General features: G+C 35.7%; 3 protein-coding genes across 3 annotated transcripts; 1 reads left to right on the forward strand and 2 right to left on the reverse strand.

Moving 5' to 3' along the window:
* Positions 1 to 419: 419 nt before the first annotated feature.
* Positions 420 to 7,816, reverse strand: LOC147387662 (homogentisate 1,2-dioxygenase-like). The gene is made up of 9 exons (XM_086420857.1): positions 7,513 to 7,816; positions 4,503 to 4,733; positions 3,738 to 3,817; positions 2,628 to 2,795; positions 2,343 to 2,518; positions 2,121 to 2,190; positions 1,849 to 2,003; positions 886 to 969; positions 420 to 802 (listed from the first exon to the last, which is right to left on the reverse strand). Exons 1-9 carry the CDS (start codon positions 7,725 to 7,727, stop codon positions 629 to 631), a joined length of 1,353 nt encoding a protein of 450 aa, XP_086276983.1. The 5' UTR covers positions 7,728 to 7,816; the 3' UTR covers positions 420 to 628.
* Positions 7,817 to 16,490: 8,674 nt separating this feature from the next.
* LOC147387663 (senescence-specific cysteine protease SAG39-like) lies at positions 16,491 to 17,996 on the forward strand. The gene is made up of 2 exons (XM_086421476.1): positions 16,491 to 16,997; positions 17,324 to 17,996. Exons 1-2 carry the CDS (start codon positions 16,523 to 16,525, stop codon positions 17,917 to 17,919), a joined length of 1,071 nt encoding a protein of 356 aa, XP_086277602.1. The 5' UTR covers positions 16,491 to 16,522; the 3' UTR covers positions 17,920 to 17,996.
* A 152-nt stretch (positions 17,997 to 18,148) lies between these two features.
* Positions 18,149 to 24,483, reverse strand: LOC147387664 (ATP synthase F1 complex assembly factor). The gene is made up of 4 exons (XM_086421478.1): positions 24,032 to 24,483; positions 21,912 to 21,991; positions 21,758 to 21,816; positions 18,149 to 18,784 (listed from the first exon to the last, which is right to left on the reverse strand). Exons 1-4 carry the CDS (start codon positions 24,365 to 24,367, stop codon positions 18,480 to 18,482), a joined length of 780 nt encoding a protein of 259 aa, XP_086277604.1. The 5' UTR covers positions 24,368 to 24,483; the 3' UTR covers positions 18,149 to 18,479.
* Positions 24,484 to 24,790: the final 307 nt, after the last annotated feature.

Raw genomic sequence — 24,790 nt, forward strand, 5'->3', positions numbered from 1 at the left:
GAAAAACATCTATGGTTCTCATACACTTTCACTTCAAGAAGTGCGATATGATGTTCCAGCTGAGGTCACTTCAACATTATTCTTTCAAATTATAACGTAACTACTTTGATCTTGATCTTCTCTTCTAAATTAATTTCTTTTTAAAAATGATCTTAATGCCCTCATCATTGTCATCTCCATCAGATGTTAAAGATGATTAGGTAAGGAAAATTTAGGATTTTGAAGTTAATTTTCATTGGTATAATAGAGAAGACCGAAGTCAGGGAGCATATTACCAGTTTAAAAGATCGAAGGAGGCATCTAAAAATTTGAGACAAACAAAGCCCAAGAAACGGTCAGATGATATTGGGAACAACTGCTCCAAGTTTGGGTGTTAAATGATGCATGGAAGAGAGCCTAGATTACACATAGATACCCAATGAATAATATAACCTGTAAGCTTATATAGTTATAGTTCTTTAGATTTCATTTACAAAGTCAAGTTCTTGGATTATATGTACAATCTGATAAATTATTCGAGACGAGTTAATGTCCAAAGTTCGATTTGAAGAGCCGGTGAAAATGACCAAAGCAACAATGGAAGCATCCTTTTCCAATGCCATCTTCTCCATTAATTTCACCTTCTCTGTTATTGAGAGAAGTGGGAGCTCAGTCCAATCCAACACTGGTAGTAGTTGTGATCAATGTAGGGAGACTCGAGGGCCCATGGGCAGATTCGAGGTATCAGACTTGATTCAAACATGAAAGCCAAGGAATCAGTTATTCTAAATGGTCGTGCATTCTCTCCATTCGCAATTGTGGCCTGTCGACAATAAAGTGAACATTAAGGATCCAAAGTGAAGCAGAGTTAATTACACATTTATTTGATTAGAACAAGTTCTATACCTCAAATGTATTGGTATCGGGACCGTGGGGCGTCATGCAACTGTGAAGGCTTGCCCCTCCTGGGAGAAATCCATCAGTTTTGGCCTACAACGAGGTCAATAAGGTTATCTGTGTGAATACAGAAACTGAACAAAGAAGAATCCCTTAATATTCCCATTTATGGGCTGTTTAAGAACATGCAAGGATTCTAAAAATTGAAAAAAAAAAAATTGTTTCAGAGATATTACTTGTAAAAATATTTAGAAATTTTCATGGTAAAAATATTTGTTTCACATGAAAACCTGTTAGAAAAAGATTTCAAAATAAATTCTGGAAAAACAACTTACAATTGAAAAAATGGTATATTAGTTTCAGTTTTTAGGTCTTTGTCATATAAATTTCCCATGAATTTAGCGTTTATTCAACGATACAAAAACATGGGTTTCTTATGTTTGGAAAATTCACATTTCAAAATGTTAATTTTCCACAAAAATATAACAAGCATATCATTGAATGAAACAATACCCTGTTAGATGATCTTAATCAATGATGTACAGAGTTTTGTTGGAGTCATCATGGTTTTAAATCTCATCCGATAGTGAGACGACTCGTCCAATATGCTCGGTATCATCCATGAACGAGACGGATAGACATGTCAAGCGAATCGGACAAGACTTAAAACCACAGTTCATTTTTTCTCATTCTTGAACGAGATGACTCAAACGTATCGGAAAACTCATCTGAGATGACTGGGTCTCGTTCATGGACTAGACGAGACATGAAAACGAGTTCTAAAACCATGGGAGCCATCACTATATTTTTTTCCTGGCCATTTAAAATGACAACAAAGATTGGATGGCAGGAGCCAATGAGGGATTATATCCATCTTCACAAACTAATGAGTGAGTCATCTTCTTTCATTAAAAACTAGCTTAATAATAAAATTATATACAAAGTCATGAACTGTAGTTTTTTTTTTTTTACCTCGTATCTGCCGTAAATTAGACCCATAAATTCACTCATACAATTGCGATGGTAATATGGAGGGCGAAACGTATGCTCAGCAACCAACCATCGAGGTGGGAAAATGACAAAATCAAGCAATGCAACACCAGGCTTCTCAGATGGTGCCGTCAATACTGCCATTCAGTAAGGAAAAAAAAACAATACAACTTAAACAAGAAGTGTATATGAACACAAATTATTTGCTTTTATGTTGTCTAATAAAAATATGTTAAGTTGGAACACACACCTACCAGTATTTATTGAAGGGTCACCATGATCCATCAGAACAGTATTGAATGGGCAGAACTTACTTAGATCATACTGCAAGGTACATAACCCAAGGTCATTTCAAAATTTCAAAATTTTAGTAACAGTCACTTGTTAACAATTTCATTCAAGAAGAGCCAACAATTCCAAGAAAATTGTATTTATCTCTACAAAATCAGGATGGAGGAATTAATATAAGTTCCCACCTTATATGGCACGTAATTACCATGCCAAGCAACCACATTGAATGGAGAAAAATCTTGCATCGCAGTGAATAGTTCACCACCAAACTTTTGTACAATAGTGTACCCTGGTCGTTGATCCTTCTCAAACCATGCAGTGGGGACAAGAAAATCCCTTGAGGCAGCAAGACCATTAGCTCCTACAAAATATTCAGAGTACATCTTTGTCACGATAGCAACTTAAAGTTCGTTAGATCACATATGTTGTGATAGAACCTCAAAAGCAAGAAAATAATTCAAATCCAGTACCAATTGGGCCAAGATCAGGTAGCTGATAATGGGTACCAAAAACCTCTGCAATATAACCACGTGAGGGACCATCAGGAATGTCCACGGCAAAGCGGAATCCTTGAGGCAGAACAATTATTTCACCAGGAGACACTTGAAACCTCCCACACTCAGTTGTAATCCACAACCCTGTATAAATGAGAGACACGAACAAGAAAAAAAAAAGTGTAGCATTACAATACGGCTTCCAAAGTGAGAGTCAATGAGGCAAACTCACCAGCACACACTTGTAGGGTAAACAATCAGAATTAAGCTTATCCACAAAGAAATGGGAAGTTGGCAGAGGAAAATATGTTGGAAGCTTCAAGTTGGTTAAATGATTTATGGGTTGGTATAGAAAGTCATGAGTCATGTCCCTATAAATGTTTTGGATTATTTTGGTTCTATGCTTGTATTAGCCTTGATAAGAATTTGGTATAAATGGGTTTGTTTTGAATGGTAAAAGAAAAAACTTGAAATATTAAAACCGCGGTTTTTATGCCATAACATAAATTAACTACAGACAAAAGTGAAATTCACCAAAAAGATCCAAACAAGGTGATTTTATAACGGAAGGTGTGTCAGCTTGCTAAGTTGGTAAGGTCTGTAAATGTTGATACGATGACCTGGGTTCAAAACCCGCACGCCTTCAACCCACATTACAAACATGACATTAAAACCAGAAGCCTCGAATGGATTCAGTCAAGAATTGAAAAGGTTTTCCAAAATTTTCTTTTTAACCAGAAAAAGTAGTTTGAAAGACTCAAGTTATCAACTAGATGAGTTCTTTAACAAGTCAATTGAAATTTCACAAACCAGTCGGTAAAAAAAAATGTTTAACTCACCAAAATTTCCTCTGTTTTGCTTAGAGAACTTTGAGTTTCATTCATATGTAACACAGTATACTCCCAACGACTCTTTACTCGCTTTTATGAAATTCTAATTGCCATGCAATACCAAGGTTTATATCAAAAGGCAAAATGTGCTTTCTAGATTAAAACTTGCACAATATTTCAAGCCAAAGAAGATAATGGAACACAAAGCATTCAGAATTCCAGAATCAACTTAGAAAATTTGTAAAGAGTCCCTTACTTCCTTTCTGGGGAACTATCAGGAAGTCGCCATCGGCATTGCAAAAGGCAGAATTTTCCATTGATTTGTTAGCAGTGTACCTACAAGCAAAACAGTATATCCATGTGTGAAAATGAATTGTGCTTTTTATAGTTTCAACTCAACTAATAATCGATTTCTAATTTGCCGATTGTAATAATTATAACTAAGAGCAAAGTATAATGTTATGGCACCTAAGGCAGCTAAATTATCTTCACAAATAATCATTGAGTCAAGGATGTTAGCCCAATTTCTTTGAAGGTTCACTGTATTGAGTCAAGAAATTTGTCCATCTGATTGTCAGATCACCATCAATCTCAAAATGGCCTCATAAACTTCTACGATTGATCTTTGAAATAAATCCACAATACCTTGCCTCTAAGACCTGCTTGACTAACTTGAGGGGATGTCTTGAACATCATGAAGGAAAGCCCAAGAAATATCAAACAATGACATATAGAATTAGGTACTTCAAAGTTGTAGAACATTATTACTTATCAAAAAAAAATATATATTCACTTATATGTAGCTCAAAGTTGCTATTTTGGAATATCTAATGAAAAGAACTAATTATAATAGCACAAACGAGTGATATAAAAGAAGATATATGCAAGCACAAACGTGCATGGTCTATGGGGTTGGTCATTCTATGGAAAGTTAAAATTACTTGCCAAAAGAACCCCATAACTTAATATAAAAAAACGCATTGATAATTCTACTACGTGAGTTGCAATGAAAACAAATTACATGTGAATTGCGTATCCATGTCGAAGGAAAGAGCTTCCAGCCCCACACATAGTGTACAACCCATCAATAAAATCAGTAGGCGAATCAGAATCCTCTGGAGGCTTCCAGCGCAGTTGAGTCGGTGTAGCAGAACTGTTGAATTGGTTAAATTCACTCACAAGCTTCTTATGGGCTGGGACACGAGATTTAAATGGTTCATGTGTAACCGATGGCTTGATACGATACAACCAGCTGCCCAAAAATTAAAAATTAATACATGAAATTATTCACACAAATCTTAGAGCAAAACATATTATGGTACATTTAAAACAGAACATGAATAACATAGATTTTAAAAAAATTATTAATGTATATAAGATTAAAAAATTATGATTACAATATCGAAGAGTGCTTGATCTCAAAGTCGGAAAAGGGTCCTTCGGAACTAATCATTTTTAAAGAAAGTAAAGCATGAACCGGAACATTTTGGGATCCGTTATTGAACTAACAATGGAAATGCACTTGTACAATCATAAAGTCACATGAACCGGAACATTTTGGGATCCGTTATTGAACTAAGAATGGAAAAGCACTTGTACAATCATAAAGTCAAGAGACTTTATGATTGTAAAAGTGCAAAAACATGAAGTGCAACTAGTAGGATAAGATAGAGATTAATTCCTTTCTTTAATCTATATATATATATATATATGGGAAAATTTTGCATGGACCGAGGGACCATGTAGACCGAGAGACACATTTGGCCCACATGGACTGTCATGTTGGTCCAATTGACAACTCAGCCCTCTTGCTTGTGGTCTAGATTAGGTTTGAAAAAAATTTATTTAGCCAGATCTTGACTTTGAAAATGGACGGCCACTGAACTCCTAGATTTAAGATTGAAATCCAACAGTGAAAAGAACTCCTTTTTCAATTCTAGTTTTGGGGGAGTTCATAAAATTTTATGCTCTACATACATGCGGCACCCGGTGGTGTATTTGGGGGCCACGTTGACTCATGGTCTATAGAGATAGATGATCCTTCACTCTATAGACCACATGTCAACGTGGCATCCAAATAGACCAAAGTTTTATCCTCTATGGGCAAAAAGTTTCGTAATGGGCCGGTTTTTTGTGAGGATGATCTCTATTGAAAAATGTTTCTCTCTTTAGGGCCTCCAAAAGCTCCCCTATATATACATATTGTTTTAAGGTTAGGGTGCAACCAAGAACTAGTGGTGTGCAACGAGTCCATCCCAAAATTAAATATTCCTTTTAAATACAATAAATGGAAGTTAAATCCATAATAAATGTCCAAACAAAAGGAAAATACATGGAATCCATCAATTGAAGATGGAACTCATAGAAGCCTTAAGGCTGTGCTTGTCTCTCAAGATAGCGAATCTAAGCGGGCGTGTAAGATATCCTATCCATTAAAATTGTGTTTGTTTCACACATATAGAAAATAAAAAAGGATTAACATAAAAAATTGATAGATTAATGGAACTAAAAAACGGGGAAAGAGGAATCCCATCAAAACAACAGGATTCCTCTTTCCCACGTTTACTAAACTTCTATTTTAACAACAAAGAAAAAGGATTTTATTTTTATTTTCTCATATTTATTCTCTCTCTTCATTAAAAACACGATTTCTAGCCTTTAGTTTTTAGTCTCAACACGTCTGCATGTGTTAAATGGTTGGCAAAAAAAAAATAAGAATCAGACTAGCATAGCTATCTTAGCGAGATTTTAAATCTTACTATAGATCGTGAGCTTACATTGTGGCATCCAAAAACATGATCCAATGCCAAAAGGATGTAGAGCAGAAATTTTCAAGAAGCTTTGAAAAAATTAAAAAAAAAATAGTTTTTTTTCTCCATTGAATAAATTTGAGAGTTGGGTAGCAGTTCATTTCCAACACCTTGGATGAAGGCCAAAACATATTTTTTTATATGAGTTTTTCCATGAAATCTATAAGACTGTTGTGGTGTTGGATTGCCAATGTGGTGATCCATGTTGAATTAGTCACGGAAGTGTTTTTCTTTTTTATATTGAAGTTGCTTTATGTCATTGTATAGAAAATCACTTTCTTAACTAACCTACTAAGATTTCAAATCTTACTAAGGTTCTGTGAGCTCAATAGATTATCCACCTTGGCAATTCAACGCCACAGTCCTCTACGTTTCATGGAAAAATTCTGATTAAAAATATATTCATAAAGTTTTTAAAATGGATTGTTAACTGAATTTAAAATTAAAATTTAACAGTGAAAATAATATTTTTTAAGTATTTTATTTAAAAGTTCATAAAAATTTGTCCTCTACATTTGTGTGGCCTCATTGGATCATGTTTATCGATGCCACATGATGAAATATATTTTTTACTTTTAATTAGAATATAAATTTTTGTTTAAAGATTTTATTTTGTGATACTTATTTTGGAGTTATAATTTCATATCAAATTTGAATTTAAAATATTTATTATATCAGAATAGACTCGCACCAATGTCGAACAAACAATATGCAGAGTAAACCCGAATTAGGATCAATGTCAAACAAACAATACTAAAGCTAATCAGGCTAAACGTTTCCACCACAGGTTCAAGGAAAATCCTATTCAGGATATGTAATTATGTAAAGAATTTTTGTTGCAGCCAAACAGACCCTAAATAAGTAAAAGATAGATTCAGGATCCAAAAAAGGTTTCTATGTAAAAAAGGATAAAATTGGCTATAAAATAAAAAATCACATTTCTTATCTTAGAGTACTACCCATCGAAGAATCCTAGAATTACCCATCAATTCCAACAAAATCCAAATCCCAAATCAACATTTGGATAAATGTTGAGAAATAGACCCAAAACAGGACTTCAAGTTCCAACTCAAAACGATAAGTACGCTAAAATCTGTTTTGAAAAAATCGATTTTTAGGAACTCCATCTCCAAAAGAATTTATACTTACCAACTCCTAAATTCAATCGAAACCCAGAATTCAAATCACTTAAAATATGGGTAGAATCAAACCGAAACAAACCTTCTCTGGTTTAGTTTTCGAGGGGCAGTGAAGGAGGTTCCTGAGATTTGCTCTGCGTAGAGACCGTACGGACAGAGTAAAGGACTGTTCTGTTCTTGTGGCAAAGCTCCTGGAAGCGCTTCTGACGAGAAGTGATTCCCGAAGCCGGACTGGTAATCCAGATTCTCCAAAAAATCAGAACTTTCGATCGTACAGGTGGGTTGTTGTTTCTCCATTGGATGATCAGTTGGTACGCAGATACAGAAACAAATTGGATAAGAACAGAAAAGTTTTTTCGGATTTTCGAGAAGAACGCGAATACTTAGACGAGAAACAAATCTATGTATTATATAACTTGATAGTAACATTTGAACCGCTTATTTCGTAGACCATGAGAGTTTGAATCACAGATAGAGATAATCCTGACCGTTCATATTCATCATTTTATATGAAGTGGGACCCACAATAGCTTTTAATGTAACTATTTTTTCGTGGGACCCAGTTGAATCATTTGTTATGTTGCCTCCATACGGCAAATTTTGTTGATAAGGTCAATACTGACGTGGTTTGACATTTGATGAGTTATCTTTAGGTAAGAAGAGAATTTTTTAGAGAGCTACTATTTTCACACCAACTTTTACTAATACCCCACCTATTCCGATATAAATTACCAAAGAATTGCACACAAGTTGGTGTGGCAATAGCAACTCTCAATTTTTATTGGCATACCAATTTTTTTTTTTTTTTTTCATGTTTAGCGTACATGTCAAAATAAGATTAAAGGGATACCCATTTTCTTTCTAGGATTTCTTGACCTTTATCAACTCTCCCCCACGCATTTACCAACTTAGTTAAATTGATCCTCAAAGACTTCATAATCATTTTCTAGGATTTCTCGGTAAACCTTGTGGAAAGAATTCTAAAGAGAAAGATGAAGAAAACAATAAGAGATGATCAAAATTTTATATATTTCTCATTAGGAGTTTGAGTATAATTTATACATATGTGTGGACATTATTTTTCATACATCCCTCACAATTTGTCTTATGATGGTGAGTTTAGTTTAGTCTCACATCGGATATTCATTACCTTATCTTTCTCCTTATAAGCTCTTGGACATCTCCACTCATTGTCAATTGATTTTGAGTTGGACCCCAAATTTAATCATGATATTAGAATGGGCTTTTCTTTCCTTCACGTCATCTAGTTTATATCTCCACATGTTTTTACCCAGTTAAACCCACAATTGCATAATGGCGTATTAAGTTTAGTCCCACATCGAACACGCATAGCCAATTGATTTTGAGTTGGACCCCCAAACTTATAATGGTATCATAGCGAATTTTTATCTCCTCCACATCACCCAGTTCATATCTCCAAGTGCTTCAGCCTAGTCCAGCCCACACGTGCGGGGGCATGTTGAGTTTAGTTCTACAGTGGACACAAACTGCCTTGTATCTTTCCTTATAAGCTCATGGGCCTCTCCACTCATAGTCAATTGATTTTGAGTTGGACCCATTGATTTATCATAGTATCAGAGCGGGTCGTTCTCTTATCCACGTCACCTAGTTCATATCTCTACGTGTTTTTACCCAATCTAGCCCACATGTACAGGGGCATATTGAGTTTAGTTTAATCCCACATCGGATACTCATAGCCAATTGGTTTTGAGTTGATTCTCAAACTTATCATGTTATCAGAGTGAACATTTCTCTCCTCCACATCACTTAGTTCATATCTCCAAGTGCTTCAGCCTAATCCAGCCCACACATGCGGGGACGTGTTGAGTTTAGTCCCATATCGAACACAAATTGTGTTGTTTCTTTCTTGATAAGCTCATAGGCCTCTCCTCTCATAGCCAATTGATTCGAAGTTGGACCCCCAGATTTATTATGATATCATAGCGAGCTTTTCTCTTATTCATGTCGTCCAGTTCATATCTCCACATATTTTGACCCAGTTTGGCTCATATGTGCAGGGGCATGTTGAGTTTAGTTTAGTCTTACATAAAACAGTCATTGCCTTGTCTCTCTCCTTATAAGCTCTTGGACCTCTCTACTCATTGTCAATTAGTTTTGAGTTGGACCCAGGGGCAGAGCTAGTAAGGAGCTGGTGGGGGTAATTACCCCCACAAAACTTTTAGACACCCTTATATTTTCAATTAATTACATGCCCCATTTGTCACCACTTCCTCACCTCTCTCCCCATTTGCCCCCACATCCTCACCTCCCTCTAATCGTATTTTCCAACACAAATAATTTTCCCCCCATGAAAGTTCTTCAACTATCCAACTAATTATAGTTTGCCCCCACTATAAGAGAAGCTTGACTCTGACCCTGGTTGGACTCCCAAATTTATCAAATAAAAGTATTTATTTCAAGATCAACTCTTACCAGTTTTCTAATTGTTTCATCTCCTGCATTTAATATCGATGTGATGCTTTCCAAAGAATCTCCGACAATGAAATTAATGTAACTATAAAATAACATGTAATCATAGATGAGAATTTTCACAATACATTTTTTCTTGTGTAAGAAAGTATCCTTACTATTATAACAAGAGAAGGTAGAGTAGAAGTGGTTTGACACAAAATAAAGATTTCAACACCCCCACCACATGTAAACTTAACATAATCAGGGATCATTTTAGCCAAAATTCAAGAAAATTGCAATTGCACCGCCACAAGTCCCTAAAATCACGTTAGTTAATTTTGAAAATTATAAAGATATCCTTATTTCTTTGTAATCTTCAAGCCACTCTTTAATTAAAATTAAATTACAATTTGGCCCATATACACTTAAAAAAAAAAAATATTGGTGGGGGTGGCGGTGGGGGTGCGCCCAGTAAATCTGCCCTTGATTGGGATGTTGTACAATTAGGAGTTGTATAACTACTATAGTTCTTTGTTTTGTGTGTCAGGTGGCAGATTAACCATGCTTCTAGAAAATCTCGACCACTAAGGTTGATACTTTGATTGGTCTACTTATTCTATCAGTCGGTACGCAGATACAGAAACAAATTGGATAAGAACGGAAAAGTTTTTTCGGGTCTCTGAGAAGAACACGACGAAAGACTGTATAACTAAGTTACTGTAATACTAGACTTGACACAAGATCTATGTATTAACTTGGTAGTAACATTTGAACCGTTTATTTCGTAGACCATGAGAGTTTGAATCACAGATATAGATAATCATGACCGTTCATATTCATCATTTTACATGAAATGCGACCCACAATATCTTTTCGTGGGACCCAGTTGAGTCATTTAGTATGTTGCTTCCTTACGGCAAATTTTGTGGATAAGGCCAATACTGACGTGGTTTGACGTTTGATGAGTTATCTTTAGGTGCGAAGAGAATTTTTATAAAGTTATTATTGCCGCACCAACTCTTACTAATGCCACACTACACAGTTGGCGTGGCAATAGCAACTCTCAATTTTTATTGGCATACCACACATATATATATATAGGGGACGGTTCGAGGGACGTTTGAAAAGCAGTGTTGGAAACCGATGTTTCCAACTCGTTGGATTTGGCGGTTTGAATGGATGTGATTATCATTTGAAAACAACTGGAAAGCAACATGTTTTAATAAGATTTCATATAATTATAGAAATCTCCCTCCAATTTCTATTAACCCTTTGAGTGGGCATGAGAGAGAAACTTTCTCTCCATTAATGATGTGACTCACGCCACATGTCAAATGGCTGTTGGACTATTGAGAGAAAAAAATCACTCAATACATGGACCTTTTGCTGGAGTTAGTAATCTCTCTCATAAACCTCAGGTTGTGTAACAACAGAAGAAGATTCAGAATCAACATATGGCACCTGTAATCTACAGGTAGTTCAGCCCCTCTATTTAGAACTGTAGAAGATAACACGGTATTTTTTTTTTTAAATTAAAAGTTTTGTAGGGGAAATGCCCCCTTAGTCTTCGTGTACAGATCCGCCTACCCTGTCCTTAAGTAGAACTGTGGAAGATAACACAGTATAAAAGTATATTTTTGAACAATTTTGTGGGGTTACGCCACCCTCATGTTACGCCGCTGATGTCTTTAGAATCTCAGCTTACCCTCGGTGGGTGAAGGTTAAGAAATTGACATCAACCTCTCTTGACACCCTTTACATCGTAAACCCACTATGAAAAAGAGCTTATATATACTAATAATCTCTCAGAACACTTACAAAAGAAGTAGTGAGTAAAGTAAACATGACAATCTGATTTTCTCTGCTTGTGTTTGTAACTGTCTTTTTTTATGCCACCGATCCCGATCCACTTCAAGACTTCAGTGTCGCTGATTTGCAGTCTTGGTATTTAAATTCTTTTGTTACAGCAAAGTTTTTAAATTAATGATAAACTCACGTTAAGGTCAATCGAGAGAGAGAACGAGGTTGACCGATCGATCAAGAGATCGAGAAACGTTTCACCTGTGTTCGGGTTCAAAGAGAGAGAGAGAGAGAGAGAGATTGGATTTAATTTTAATAAATCCCGTAATAAAGGGAGTTTTCTATAATTAATTAGAAACATGTTTCTTTCCAACTGTTTCCAAACGATAATCACAGCCGTTCGAATCGTTAAATCCAACGAGTTGGAAACATCGGTTTCCAACACTGCTTTTCAAACGTCCCTCGAACCGTCCCCATATATATATATATATATATATATAGGGAGTGGTTCGGCAACCCTAAAGTTTGCCAAGTTTTGTGCCAAACATTTTTTGTAAATCACTTTTGATGGGGTTAGAAGTTTTGGAATAGGCTGATTTTTTGTGAGGATGATCTCTACGGTGAAGAGATCACCTTCACCAAAAATCAGCTCATTTTGAAACTTCTAACCCTAGTTTACAAGTTGAAGAATTGTGGACCGTCTAATTTGAGGTTAGAAGTTTTGGAATAGGCTGATATTTGGTGAGGATGATCTCCGCATCATCGAGATCATCCTCACAAAAAAATCAGCTCATTCCAAAGCGTCTAACCCATATTTTGAAAAATGTTTGGCACAAAACTTGGCAAACTTTGGGACTACTGAACCGTGCCCTATATATATATATATATATATATATATATATATATATATATATATATATATATGTTTAGCGTACATGTCAAAATAAGATTAAAGGGACACCCACATTCTTTCTATGATTTCTTGACCTTTATCAACTCTCCCCCACGCATTTACCAACTAAGTTAAATTGATCTTCGAAGACATCATATTCATTTTCTAGGATTTCTTGGTAAAATTTGTGGAAAAGAATTCTAAAGAGAAAAATGAAGGAAACAAGATAAGGAGAAATATAGCGTTGATAAGAGATGATCAAAATTTTATGTATTTCTCATTAGGTGTTTTGAGTATAATTTATACATAGATGTGGACATTATTTTTCATACATCCTTTGCAATTTGTCCTGTTGATGTTGAGTTTAGTTTAGCCCTACATTGGACACTCATTGCCTTGTCTATCATCTTATAAACTCGTGAGTCTCTTCATTCATTGTCAATTGATTTTGAGTTAAACCCCCAAATTTAATCTTGATATCAGAGTGTGTCTTTCTCTCCTCCACATCACTCAGTTCATATCTCCACGTGTTTTGGCTTAATCCGACCCACAATTATAGGGGGTGCGTTGAATTTAATCCCCCATCAGACACTCATAACCAATTGGTTTTGAGTTGGACCCATAAACTTTTATCATGGTATTAGAGCGAACACTTCTCTCCTCCACGTCACCTAGTTCATATCTCCATGTGTTACGGCCTAGCCTGACTCACACGTGCGGGGGCATGTTGTGTTTAGTCCCACATTGAATACAAATTGCTTTGTCTTTTTTCTTATAAGCTTATGGGCCTCTCCATTCATAGTCAATTGATTATGAGTTGGACCCCCAGATTTATCATGGTATTGTAGTGGACTTTTCTCTTATCCATGTCATCCAGTTCATATCTCCACATGCTTTGACCCAGTCTGGCCCACATGTACAAAGGGCATGTTGACTTTAGTTCAGTCCCACATCAGACAATCATTGCCTTATCTCTCTCCTTATAAGCTCCTGGACCTCTTCACTCATTGTCAATTGGTTTTGAATTGGACCCTCAAATTTATCGATGAAAGTATTTATTTCAAGATCAATTCTAACCAATTTTCCAATTGTTTCATCACTTGCATTTAATATCGATGTAATGCTTTCCAAAGAGTCTTCAACAATGAAATTAATATAACTATAAAATAACATGTAACCGTAAATGAGAATTTTCGCAATACATTTTTCTTATGTAAGAAATTATCTTTACTATTACAATGAGAGAAGGTAGTGTAGAAGTGGTTCGACACAAAATTAAGATTTCAAAAACACCCCCACCACATTTAAACTAAGGTTATTTTAGTCAAAATTCAAGAAAATTGTAATTGCACCACTACACATCCCTAAAATCACGTTGATTAGTTTTGAAAATTACAAAGATATCATTCTTTCTTTGTAATCTTCAAACCACTCTTTAATTAATATTAAATTACAATTTGGCAAGATAGACTTTTAAAATTCTTGAGGGGAGTGCCCCTAGTAAATCCTGATGTTGTACAATCTGGAGTTGTATAACTACTATAGTTCATTGTTTTATGTGTCAGGTGGCAGATTAACCATGCATGCTTCTAGAAAATCTCAACCAATAAGCTTTGATACTTTGATTGGTCTACTTATTGTTGAGCCAAACGTGCCATGAGATGTGTTCACAGTATCTAGACTTTGAAAAAATGTTTCAAGCGTGACAAAAGGTTTGTTTCGTTCTTTATATGTAATAATTGAGATATGGTTGATGGATTCCTTGCTTGATAGTTTTGTTATATTAAATAGAAATCTAAAAATAAAATTGAAATCCAAAAGTCAAATTAAACCTAAATTATGGTCCTAATATTGTGTCAAATACATCGAATAAAAAATTGCATAAATAAAGTATGGGTCGGATTCTGTAGGCGACATGCTAGATAACGTGTTTTGTTCTATATGGACAAAAAAATTCGGAATGAGCTGATTTTTTTGTGAGGATGATCTCTATGGTTAGAGGATCATCCTTGACAAATATCAGCTCATTCTAAAATTTCTAATCCTAATTTACAAGTTGAAAAATTGTGAATCGTTCATTTTAACCATTAGTTTGTAACCACTTTTCATAAAGTTCGAAAGTTTAGAATCGACTAATTTTTTGTGGGGATGATCTCCTCACCATAGAGATCATCCTCACAAAAAATAGGAGATCATCCTCACAAAAAATAACGCATTCCAAAACTTTTTTGTCATATATGACAAAACGTTGTCTACGGAAAGCTATCCATAAAATATACCCCACCACGTAAAAACTAGAAAATACGACGTAAAAAATTGACGGGCCAAGGCTCACGGATTTTAGAAACCGAATTTTGACGGTCTAAGACCATCAAAATTCTTGATGTTTCCAGATTTGATGGCTTAAAGCTATTGAATTTCTCATCTTTCATTAATTTGACAGTTTTGGCCCATCAAAAAAAAAAATTTGACAATAAAAAATTGACGCCAATTCAACCTCATGGTCCATCGAATTTTATGAAATTTGACAACCCAAGACCGTCAAATTTGGGCTTTTTTCACATTGTGCCCGAATTGTAGATGTAATCCCCATAGGGGGGTGGTCAAATCTACTGAAATAATAAACATAAGGAAATTAAGAAAAGAGTCGTGCTGGGGTGATATTGGATTTACTGTAATTTTTACATTTCTGATGTGGACGTGTGCACAAAACCGTCGAAGTCGTTACCTCATGATAAGAGTAAAAACATCTACGGTTATGTGTGCATCTCCATGTCAGAAATATAAAAATCGCAATAAAACCAAGGTCACCCCTATGAGTAACACATCTACGGTTATGGTGAGAAATTCTCTCTATTTTTTTTTTCTCATGCCAAGTGAGGTAGAGAAAGGTTCCTTTTCATAGACTTGGGATCCAACAAACACTTAAACATATTGTAGCACATAAATGGAGTCTACGATGTCCAACATGACACACAAATGGAATTAAATAGAATAGATGGAGGGGTTACAGCGCTCACAAGGTCCCCAACAAACGTCTCAATTGATTTTACCAAGAAGCACAATCGAATAAATAGGCCAACTCATTACTAAAAATAGAAGACATTATTAACATATAAAAAATAGAAAAAAGTCGTATTCATGTAGACTGAACCCGTGACCTTTGAGACACTAAATCACTAATCTTGGTTCCACTACATTACTAGAAATCATGCCAACACTGCCTACACAAGTTCAAAACATGTTGCCTCGCACAAAGATTTCATCTAGATGAAACGGACTACATTTATTTGATCAGTGCCTATAGAGCTGAATGTTGAAAAATCAAGAAATATGTTGATAGATTGTGCGTGTAGGAGGGATGATGAAACGGACTACATTTATTTCATGACTCAGGATCCAATCTGGTGTCCCCCTCCTATAAAATAGGTTAGGTGTCTATGTGGCATGCATTAGTTGGTGCTTAAAACAACTTGGGCTCCTAATCAAGCTGTTCATGCATCCCAATGTGTTTGAAGTCCTATAAAATTGTGCCATGTAGACACCTAACGTTGTCATAGAAACGGAATACTGTTCTGATTCGCGACTCTTATTTTTTATCATGAGGTTCATGGACAGAGCCACTAGTGAGTTCCAAGCACATAGAGAAAAATGATCTAATCCAATGGCTATAAATCATCAATCTTGCCAACATTTTTGTGACTAAGCCCACCCATCGATTGGTCATACTTTCATGATATGGGAGAGAGAGAGAAAGAGAGAATGCATATGACATGTGGCATTGTAGGAGACGCCCCACAAGTTGGCTTTCTAATGCAACATACCTAGACGGAAACCCACCAACCGTAACTGAAAAAACAATACTCAACAAGCATAAACCTCATGTTCATTCAAACTTGATTTCAAATTCTTAGTCTATATAATAACGCACACAATTCATCACTCCAATTCATATTGCAACCTAGCCATGGCCACTCTTATCCTTATCCGGGACAATGTATGCTTGGCTCTTCTGATTTTGTCTGTGTTATGGCTACCTTCGAATGCATGCGAACACCACAAGAGTCACGGGCAAGCCAACTGTGGTTTGTCACCCAAGTATGATCCACAACCCATGCTTGATAGGTACCAGCAATGGATGACCAAACACGGACGTAGTTATCCAGATGAAAATGAGTGGTCACTACGGTTTGGAATTTACCAATCTACTGTTCAATTCATCGACTACTTCAATTCTCAAAACAACTCGTTCAAGTTAGTCGATAACAAATTTGCAGACATAACAAACGAGGAGTTTAGAGCGATGTATTTGGGTTACAAGCACAATGAAGAGGGAGAAAACCCCGTATATGGGAGGAATTCGTTGGAGATGGAGTTGCCTGAGAGTGTGGACTGGAGGAAGAAAGGAGCAGTAACTCAAGTTAAGGACCAAGCCCAATGTGGTATGCGACTCTTTTACTCATGTACCTCTGGTACCATTTAACGAGGGAGAGAGCTTCTATTGCCACACCAACTTTTGCTAATGTCACCTCAATATGTGTGCTAATTCTTTAGTGATCCACTTACAAATTGGGGTGTGGTTAGCAAAAGTTGGTGTGGCAATAGAATCTCTCTAAAAAACCACCATCGAGGCTCTAATTGGAAAGTTTGGGATTGGCAGAATGAATTTTGTTCCTCCATTGAATTCTGTCTGGAACCATGTCTTCTATTATAAATAAAAATTTCGATTTGTCTGATAATATCTAATAGAGTTTTATTTTCCATACAGGAAGTTGTTGGGCCTTCTCTGCAGTGGCAGCTATGGAGGGCATTAACAAGATCAAGACAGGGAAGCTGTTATCTTTATCCGAACAAGAGCTCGTGGACTGTGACATGAAAGGTCAAGACGAAGGCTGTAGTGGCGGATTCATGGAAGAAGCCTTCAAATTCATTAAAGCAAATGGTGGCATCGAAACTGAAGCTGCTTATCCTTATATTGGAGTAGAGAACAAGTGTAGAAAGACCGAGTCTAAGAACTTAACAACCATAAGTGGTTACGAAAGAGTGCCAACTGATAGTGAGAATAGCCTTCAAGCTGCAGTTGTGAAACAACCTATATCGGTGGCAATTGATGCTAGTGGTTACGCTTTTCAATTCTATTCCAATGGGATCTTCACTGGTCATTGTGAGACCAATTTGAACCATGGAGTTGCACTAGTTGGCTACGGAGGAGAGGGTGACAAAAAATATTGGATTGTAAAGAATTCATGGGGAAAAGATTGGGGTGAAGACGGCTACATAAAGATGAAACGCGATGTTCGTAGTAAGGCCGGACTCTGTGGTATTGCCATGAAAGCCTCTTACCCACTCAAGGAGAGTACTTGAGAGTCATGGATTGAACTTAGTTTGCTTGGAAGTGGACTTGGGTGTTAAGACTGTTGCACCCTTTCATGATCAAATAAGGTGAAATTAATGAAATAAATACATATAAGAAATATGGTTTCAGTGATTTTAGTAGAAAGACAAACATGATGGGTAAATAATGGTTGTTTTGTGACTTGTGAGAAACATAACGCTTCGCTCTCTAACAACACATAAAGATTAACCAAAATAATTTTGAATCAAAACTCGGATTTTATTATTCATCCATTCTCATGATACATATCATGGAGTTCCCGAAAACAGTACAACTTCATGACCATAGCTTGGGAAATTTTCCTAAATATGCAAGGTAGACATTTCAAGCTCATCAACTAAATGAGACTTAAAAATAAAAATAAAAATAAATAAATAAAGATGAGACTTCACTCAGCTATCCCAATCTGTCTTATTTCATGATCAAATACCGAAAAAACAGTTACAAATCAGTCAGAATTACCAGCATTTCACCAAGTTTTCTGCTAGAGATCCATTGATGCCGAAGAGTTTGAGGTCTGTTGGACAAATCACCCTGTGGGCATCTCCAGTGCCTGTAGTACGTCCTTGAACTCAAATTCACGTGTCTCTTTGTTGAACCGTTCCACCAATTTGTACCTGACATCGTTCAGATAGAAAGATTGGACGGTCTCCAAAAGCCATCGTGCCTCTTCATCACTGAGCTTGCTAGTGAACACAATATCCCCACGAATAAGCACCGTGTCCTTACTTTCCACAAATTCAGGGTAATATGTCACAGTGAAGTAGGGAGACGCTTGAGTTCCTCTTGCCTTGTAATCCTCGAGCCCAGTAAAAATTATGTAGGGCATTTGCACTGCAAGACAGTTCCGAGTCATATACAAATTTTACATAGTAGTTTAAACACTTGATCATTCTGATAGAATTATACACTACAGTTACCATCTACAAATTGCATTGAAAAAAACTTCTCCTTTCAAGTGATCTTCAATGTTAGTTTGTGAAGATTTTTTTCTTCAAAGTATTTAAATTTGTTACATCTATAAGGAATGTTTTTGTTGCTACTTCTAATCTCTTGATGCAAATGATTATATTGTAATACAAACATAAGGAGTACTTTTCAGAGAAGAGATTATGATGGAATTCTATATAGGAAAACAATAAGCCCCTAAACTTAAGACATACAAATTAAAAAATTAAAAAAAGAATTAAACCGGCCTACAGAGTGGATGGCTTGACACCACTATGGTAGACATCCATATAATGGACTGAAACAAGCTCAATATTAACAGAAAATAATTAAATGTCTAACATCAATATTACTTTAATACGCCAAGTATACAACATTTCGTATTAAAAGGTATATGATATCGATAGGCGTCATCTTCAACTATTAGAGGAACATATGTGATGCAGGACGATGAGGGGGGGAGATAAGAAAATATGGGGAAATTTGGTTTAGGATTGGGTAAACCCAACAGGTAAAATGAAAACAATGATTATAAGTATGACACAATCCCAATGAAAATAGTTAAAGGTTTGTAAGGTAAGGAAAGGATTGAGGGTTAAAGATTCAAAAAAGAGATTAATGAAATAAGGGTTAAGGAAAATAGGGAAAGGATTAAGAGTAAGAGGTTTGTATGTTTCAAGAATCAAGAAAATCAAGAATTAGTAATAAGAGAAAATAAAATGAAACAAAATAATAGAAAAGAAAAATAAAGATTAAAAGAAAATAATATATTAGACTCACTCCAAAATGACCTCACACCACACCCATTGTTGAGAAGATAAAGCTCAAGCCTTCTTTTTTATTCATCATATTCATCATTTTTCATTATTTAAAAAAACCTAATACAATCTATATAAAGAAAATAAATCAAGAATCCTAGTCAAACTAAAATACCAAATAAATAACCTTATTTTCGTGACTTTATCTCTCCTAAAACGCTAATTAACCTAACTATAAAACAAATTAAAATTACTAAACCGCCTCTAAATATTATACTAAGACCATGGGACAGTAAAACATCAAAATAAGCCCCAAAATACATGAAAATAAAGCTTGAAAACAGAAATCTAATCAAAAACTAAAATCTACTCTTTAAGATTTGGTGTCCCCATCAATTTTCCTCAACTGGGAAGATTTCGCCACCGGTGATATAAAATTGTAATAATTCTCATCATCAGTTGCGTTCTGCATTAATATGTCTCCTACTAACATGTTTATATCCACCCACAATCCAAAACCCCAATTATGACATCCCTTCTCTCTCACTTCACACCTTGGAAGGCACCGTTCGTTAGTTTAAATTTTTGCACGTCCCTAGAGGTTATGATTATTTGTAAAATCTTTTAGCAACCTAATAGGATAATCGAGGGTGTTTTGATGCTAAGTCATGCTATGCATTTCCAGGATTAGTGCCTCCCTCTTCTTTGAAAGTGGGCATCCCACATCTACGCCTTTTCATGGACACCATTGAGTGGAAACGAGGCCCCTCAATGGAAAATTTGCGAACACCAACGTTTTCCCATCCACTATTCACCAATCAAGACATGCAACTAAGACTACTTTTGATCAGAGTGTCTCCTACATGCTATGCATCAATTATCTGCAGTAGAACCTCAACAACAAAGCTTACCCATAGTAGCAGTATGAATTTGTGGTGGCTGGTTTTTCTCTTCTGACCAAGATGTTTCTCTTACTTCGGAATCTTATTCCCACTCCAAGATCTTTTAAAGACTTCCATCGCCAATAATTGCTTTTCCACCATCAAGGCCACTTTCTTCTGTATTATTTACATATAGTTTGGGTTCTAACAACTGTTATAATATGAGCTAGAGTTTGCCCATGCCATAGGCATGAGCGTTCTCTTTGGGGTTAAAGGGGTAAAAGAGGAAAGATAGTAAAATTGGAGGATACTATTGAAAAAAGGGAGAGGGGAGAGGGGAGAGGAGAGGAAAGACAATAAAGTTGAAGGGTGTGAAAAGGAAAGACAATAAAGTAAGGTAGTGTGGACCCCACTCCACTATAGTTGGAGTGGGACCCACCATTGTGTTTTATTATATAGATTTTTTTTTTTGCTTTCACCTTTTTTTTACATCCACCACTACTTCCCTAATCTGTCTCCCAAATCAGCTCGCATTCATACTCTTATTACGGGAAACTAAGTCCTACCAAATAACAAACTGACAGTTTCATTGAATGAGAAAATGTATAAAAACAGAGGAAAAACTAAAACTAAAAGTGGCAGCACCCTAGTGGTTGCATATTACCAATGGAATAGATATCCAGAATAAGACCGTAACAACAAAACAGTCAAGAATACCACTATTCTCTCAATGTGCCCACTGTATACAAACCAAATTTGACTAATAAATTCCTCCATTAAGGAAATCTCTAACCCAATGTTGCCAAATGCGATCACATATGAATGTACCCACTGTATACAAACCAAATTTGACAAATAAATTCCTCCATTAAGGAAATCTCTAACCCAATGTTGCCAAATGCGGTCACATATTCGCATATGCGATTGCATACCTAAATTATGCTATATGCCAATGTGATGGCATATGTGATGGCATATGCAATGTGTGTCATGGCATATGTGATTTGTGCGATGGCATATTTTCTGCATTTTTTTTCTTGCAGCATATGCGATGTGCGAAATCGCATATGCGAACAGCAAGTGCTGGTCGCACATGGTCACATATGTTGTTTGCATGTTGTTCGCACATGATCGCATATTAACTTAACAACATTGCTCTAACCAGTATTCACTATGTTACATATACAAAGATAATAGAATTTGCAAATTTAAGATCGAACCTTGAACGAACATAGTTGTATAGCCACTCCCTCTCCACAAAGGAATAACAAAATGGCGGCTAAAAATACAATAGAAGTAATAGGTAGTTAGATAAGGAAAGAAAGGAACACATATATAGAATAGAATATACTACAAACCAATAAAATGGTTTACCAAGGCATTGCTCTTTGTTCCAATAGGTGATACAAGTTCGCTTTCATGGAAGCACTAATATGTCCTCTTCCAATGTGATACTGGAATACAAGAAAACAAGGACACCACACTCTACATCAGCTCAACCATCATAGTAGCATGCTAGAACTGATAGTGCTTCAAACATAGAGTAAATCCAATTTTTTTAGCATAAAAGTAAAAAATAAAAAAATACCACAGGAATGACATCCCATTCCAACGTAAAAACATAACAGTTGCAATAAATTTAATAATACTGAACATTGGGGAATACATGAAGTGAAAGAAATGGTCAAAGGTTACAAGACTGAACCTATAGGAGTGGTTCATAGAAGACCTGGTGTGTATCCAAACATCTTCAATAATCCCAATCAATATTATCAGAATAGAATCAAATGGTTATGTTGCACTGAATAGCATTCAATACAGATGAAAAGAAAAATGCAATATGGTTAAATACTATAATAAAATGAAAAGATTCCGTAGAAACACTTACAAACAATGAAAAAAAAATTACTTGACAATCCTTATATTGCAAATGAATTGAAAAGGGGGGGGCATAGATTTTACATATTCGTCACCAAATGGTTAAATCCACAAATGATGTTCAATTATTGAAGGCACTGTAGCAATGTTAGAAAAGGCAAGTATTATGACTTATCACAAGAAGCAAACAAGAAATAGCGAAAGAAAAACTCATTTTTCACTAATAAACTGAGTGTTTTGAGGCAATGAAAATTGAAATAATATCATCACTAAAAATAGTGTTTAAGGTTGATACAAAAAAGATAGACATACAGCCAATAGCTGACACAGAAGTTACTAAAGTCTTGATAAGGCTTGAGAACGTGATATGAAGCCAAGTGAAGTTTGAACAAGATTGTAAGAATTGACCTCTCATATCACCAACTTCCCTTAAAAAACATTTTGGGTGAGATTCTAAAATTGAATGAGCCTTCAACGCACTGAAGAAAGCTAAATACCATGCTAGTGCACGCATCACTTGTCATCTAAAAACCTCTGTTACTAAAACAAATTAATCCAAAATAGTCACAGGTTTTGGTCTCGTAAAGGAAGGATAGCTCTCAACTTCCAGAGATAAGGCCTTGTCAAGATTCGGCATGTCACTACCAACTTGTGGAGATTAGTTTTGGCCAGTGTTACCTATGACACATGGCATGGATGCCAAGTGTCAGGTGTCGACAAGTGTATAGTATGCCAACTTTTGAGAATTCAAATACGGCAACACGTCCTTACAAATATAAAAATGCTTATAATAAAATAAAAAATTAAAATGAATGCAATCCAAAATCTATTGTAGTGATCATGCTCACATGAGCACCTATTACTCCCTTAAAAAGAGAGAAAGCATAATGGAGAAAACAAAACAATACGATGTACAAATAGTTTGATATGCTAGATATGAACCCATGTTATTGGTGAAACAATACTACATGGAAATATTAGAGAAATAATTGGAAAACCTACTTGATGTAAAGATGAAAATTTAAATAATGTTCTTAAGTACCTAACTTAAGTTACTCAATATCATACAAAAATTTTTTACAGATCCAAGCATTTTTATTTATAAGTTGATAATTTTCATGATTTTGCATTGTTTTTTCCTAAAAGGACCCTTTATTTTTTGGTCGAAATAAGACACACTTGGATGATATCATATGATATTTCTTGGATATGTCTAGAAGTGTCATGCCACGCCGAAGAGTGTCCAAGTGCCAGCATGAAAAAAAATTCGAAAAGTAGAAGTACATTGTTAGGCCCAAAAATTCCCAAAAAAAAATGGGCAAACAATGGTTTCCCAAAATTTCTAATTCAATTACACTATTGACCCCCTCTTCAAATCGCCATTCTGTATTTTTCAGACTTCGAAAAGTTTAGCTTAATAAAAATTTCAGTTTCTATTACTAATTCAACATAAAACAACACAATAAAACGACTCAATCAAACAACATACATAATGCACGGATCACAAAACAACGAAATACCCATTTCAGAAAAGCACAGAACAAACTCAATTTCTGGATTTATAATTATAAAAAATAAAAAAATAAAAACTTGTGATAAGGTGGTTGGAAAATTACATCATCCCATACGGAAACGAGATCCTCAGGTGAGCAGTTCTTAGCCCTCTCAATATCAATGATTGAATCCAATGGTTTTGGTTGGAGAGGTTCGTACCCAGTAGCGAATCTCGAGGTTCTACAGAAACCAAGAGAACCCCATTTCAGGAAATCTCCTGGAATCGATTGGTTTTGCAGTCGTTGATGGTGGTGGGGTTGGAGATGTGCTTGCGAAGAGAAGTTAATGTAAGAGTGGTTTTGGGTTGAAAAGGAAGAAACGTGATTGAGAAGAGTTGATGTTGAAGGTTTAATGGACCTTGAGATTCTTGTTAATAAGCGTTGCATCATCACCTTCATTAAAAATTTGCAAAATCAGAAAATAATCTCGAATTCATGCAAGAAATCTTCCTCTAAATAAAACATTCATTTCTGCGAGTGTGCGACTCCTGTACGCTGAGCTACTACAGTCTCGAAAAAAATGGGTCGAAATGGCTTTAATGTCCTTTGACCCGACTTGGATCCATTTTAGATCTAGGTAGGGCTGGCAATGGATCGGTTCTATACCGGTTCAATACCAATCCGCTACCGATCCGAAATCTCAGTACTATAATTCAGATCCGATCTGATCGGACCAAATAATCCTTGAACCAAATTCGATCGGACCATAACTTCTATCAATCCAAAACCGATCCAATCCAATCCAATCTGAGACCAACTGAATAGATGAACTTGTTCAAAGTTTCTCTCCAAAAACCCCCCTCCCAATAGAGATTGAGAGAG

This window comes from Akebia trifoliata, chromosome 13 (assembly GCF_017979445.1).
Source record: "Akebia trifoliata isolate Shusen 1 chromosome 13, ASM1797944v1, whole genome shotgun sequence".
NCBI classification, from domain to species: Eukaryota; Viridiplantae; Streptophyta; class Magnoliopsida; order Ranunculales; family Lardizabalaceae; genus Akebia; species Akebia trifoliata.

Excerpts from the sequence above, each read along its gene's own strand:
- LOC147387662 (XM_086420857.1), bottom strand. The coding sequence starts at position 7,727 with ATGGAGAAACAACAACCCACCTGTACGATCGAAAGTTCTGATTTTTTG. Across the intron at positions 2,796-3,737 it reads GATAGTTCCCCAGAAAGGAA|GGTTGTGGATTACAACTGAG; the intron begins GTAAGGGACTCT and ends TCATTTATACAG. Across the intron at positions 803-885 it reads CCGATACCAATACATTTGAG|GCCACAATTGCGAATGGAGA; the intron begins GTATAGAACTTG and ends TATTGTCGACAG.
- LOC147387663 (XM_086421476.1), top strand. The coding sequence starts at position 16,523 with ATGGCCACTCTTATCCTTATCCGGGACAATGTATGCTTGGCTCTTCTG. Across the intron at positions 16,998-17,323 it reads TAAGGACCAAGCCCAATGTG|GAAGTTGTTGGGCCTTCTCT; the intron begins GTATGCGACTCT and ends TTTTCCATACAG.
- LOC147387664 (XM_086421478.1), bottom strand. The coding sequence starts at position 24,367 with ATGAAGGTGATGATGCAACGCTTATTAACAAGAATCTCAAGGTCCATT. Across the intron at positions 21,992-24,031 it reads TCGTTTCCGTATGGGATGAT|TATCACATTGGAAGAGGACA; the intron begins GTAATTTTCCAA and ends CTTGTATTCCAG. Across the intron at positions 18,785-21,757 it reads TACAACTATGTTCGTTCAAG|TGCAAATGCCCTACATAATT; the intron begins GTTCGATCTTAA and ends ACTGTCTTGCAG.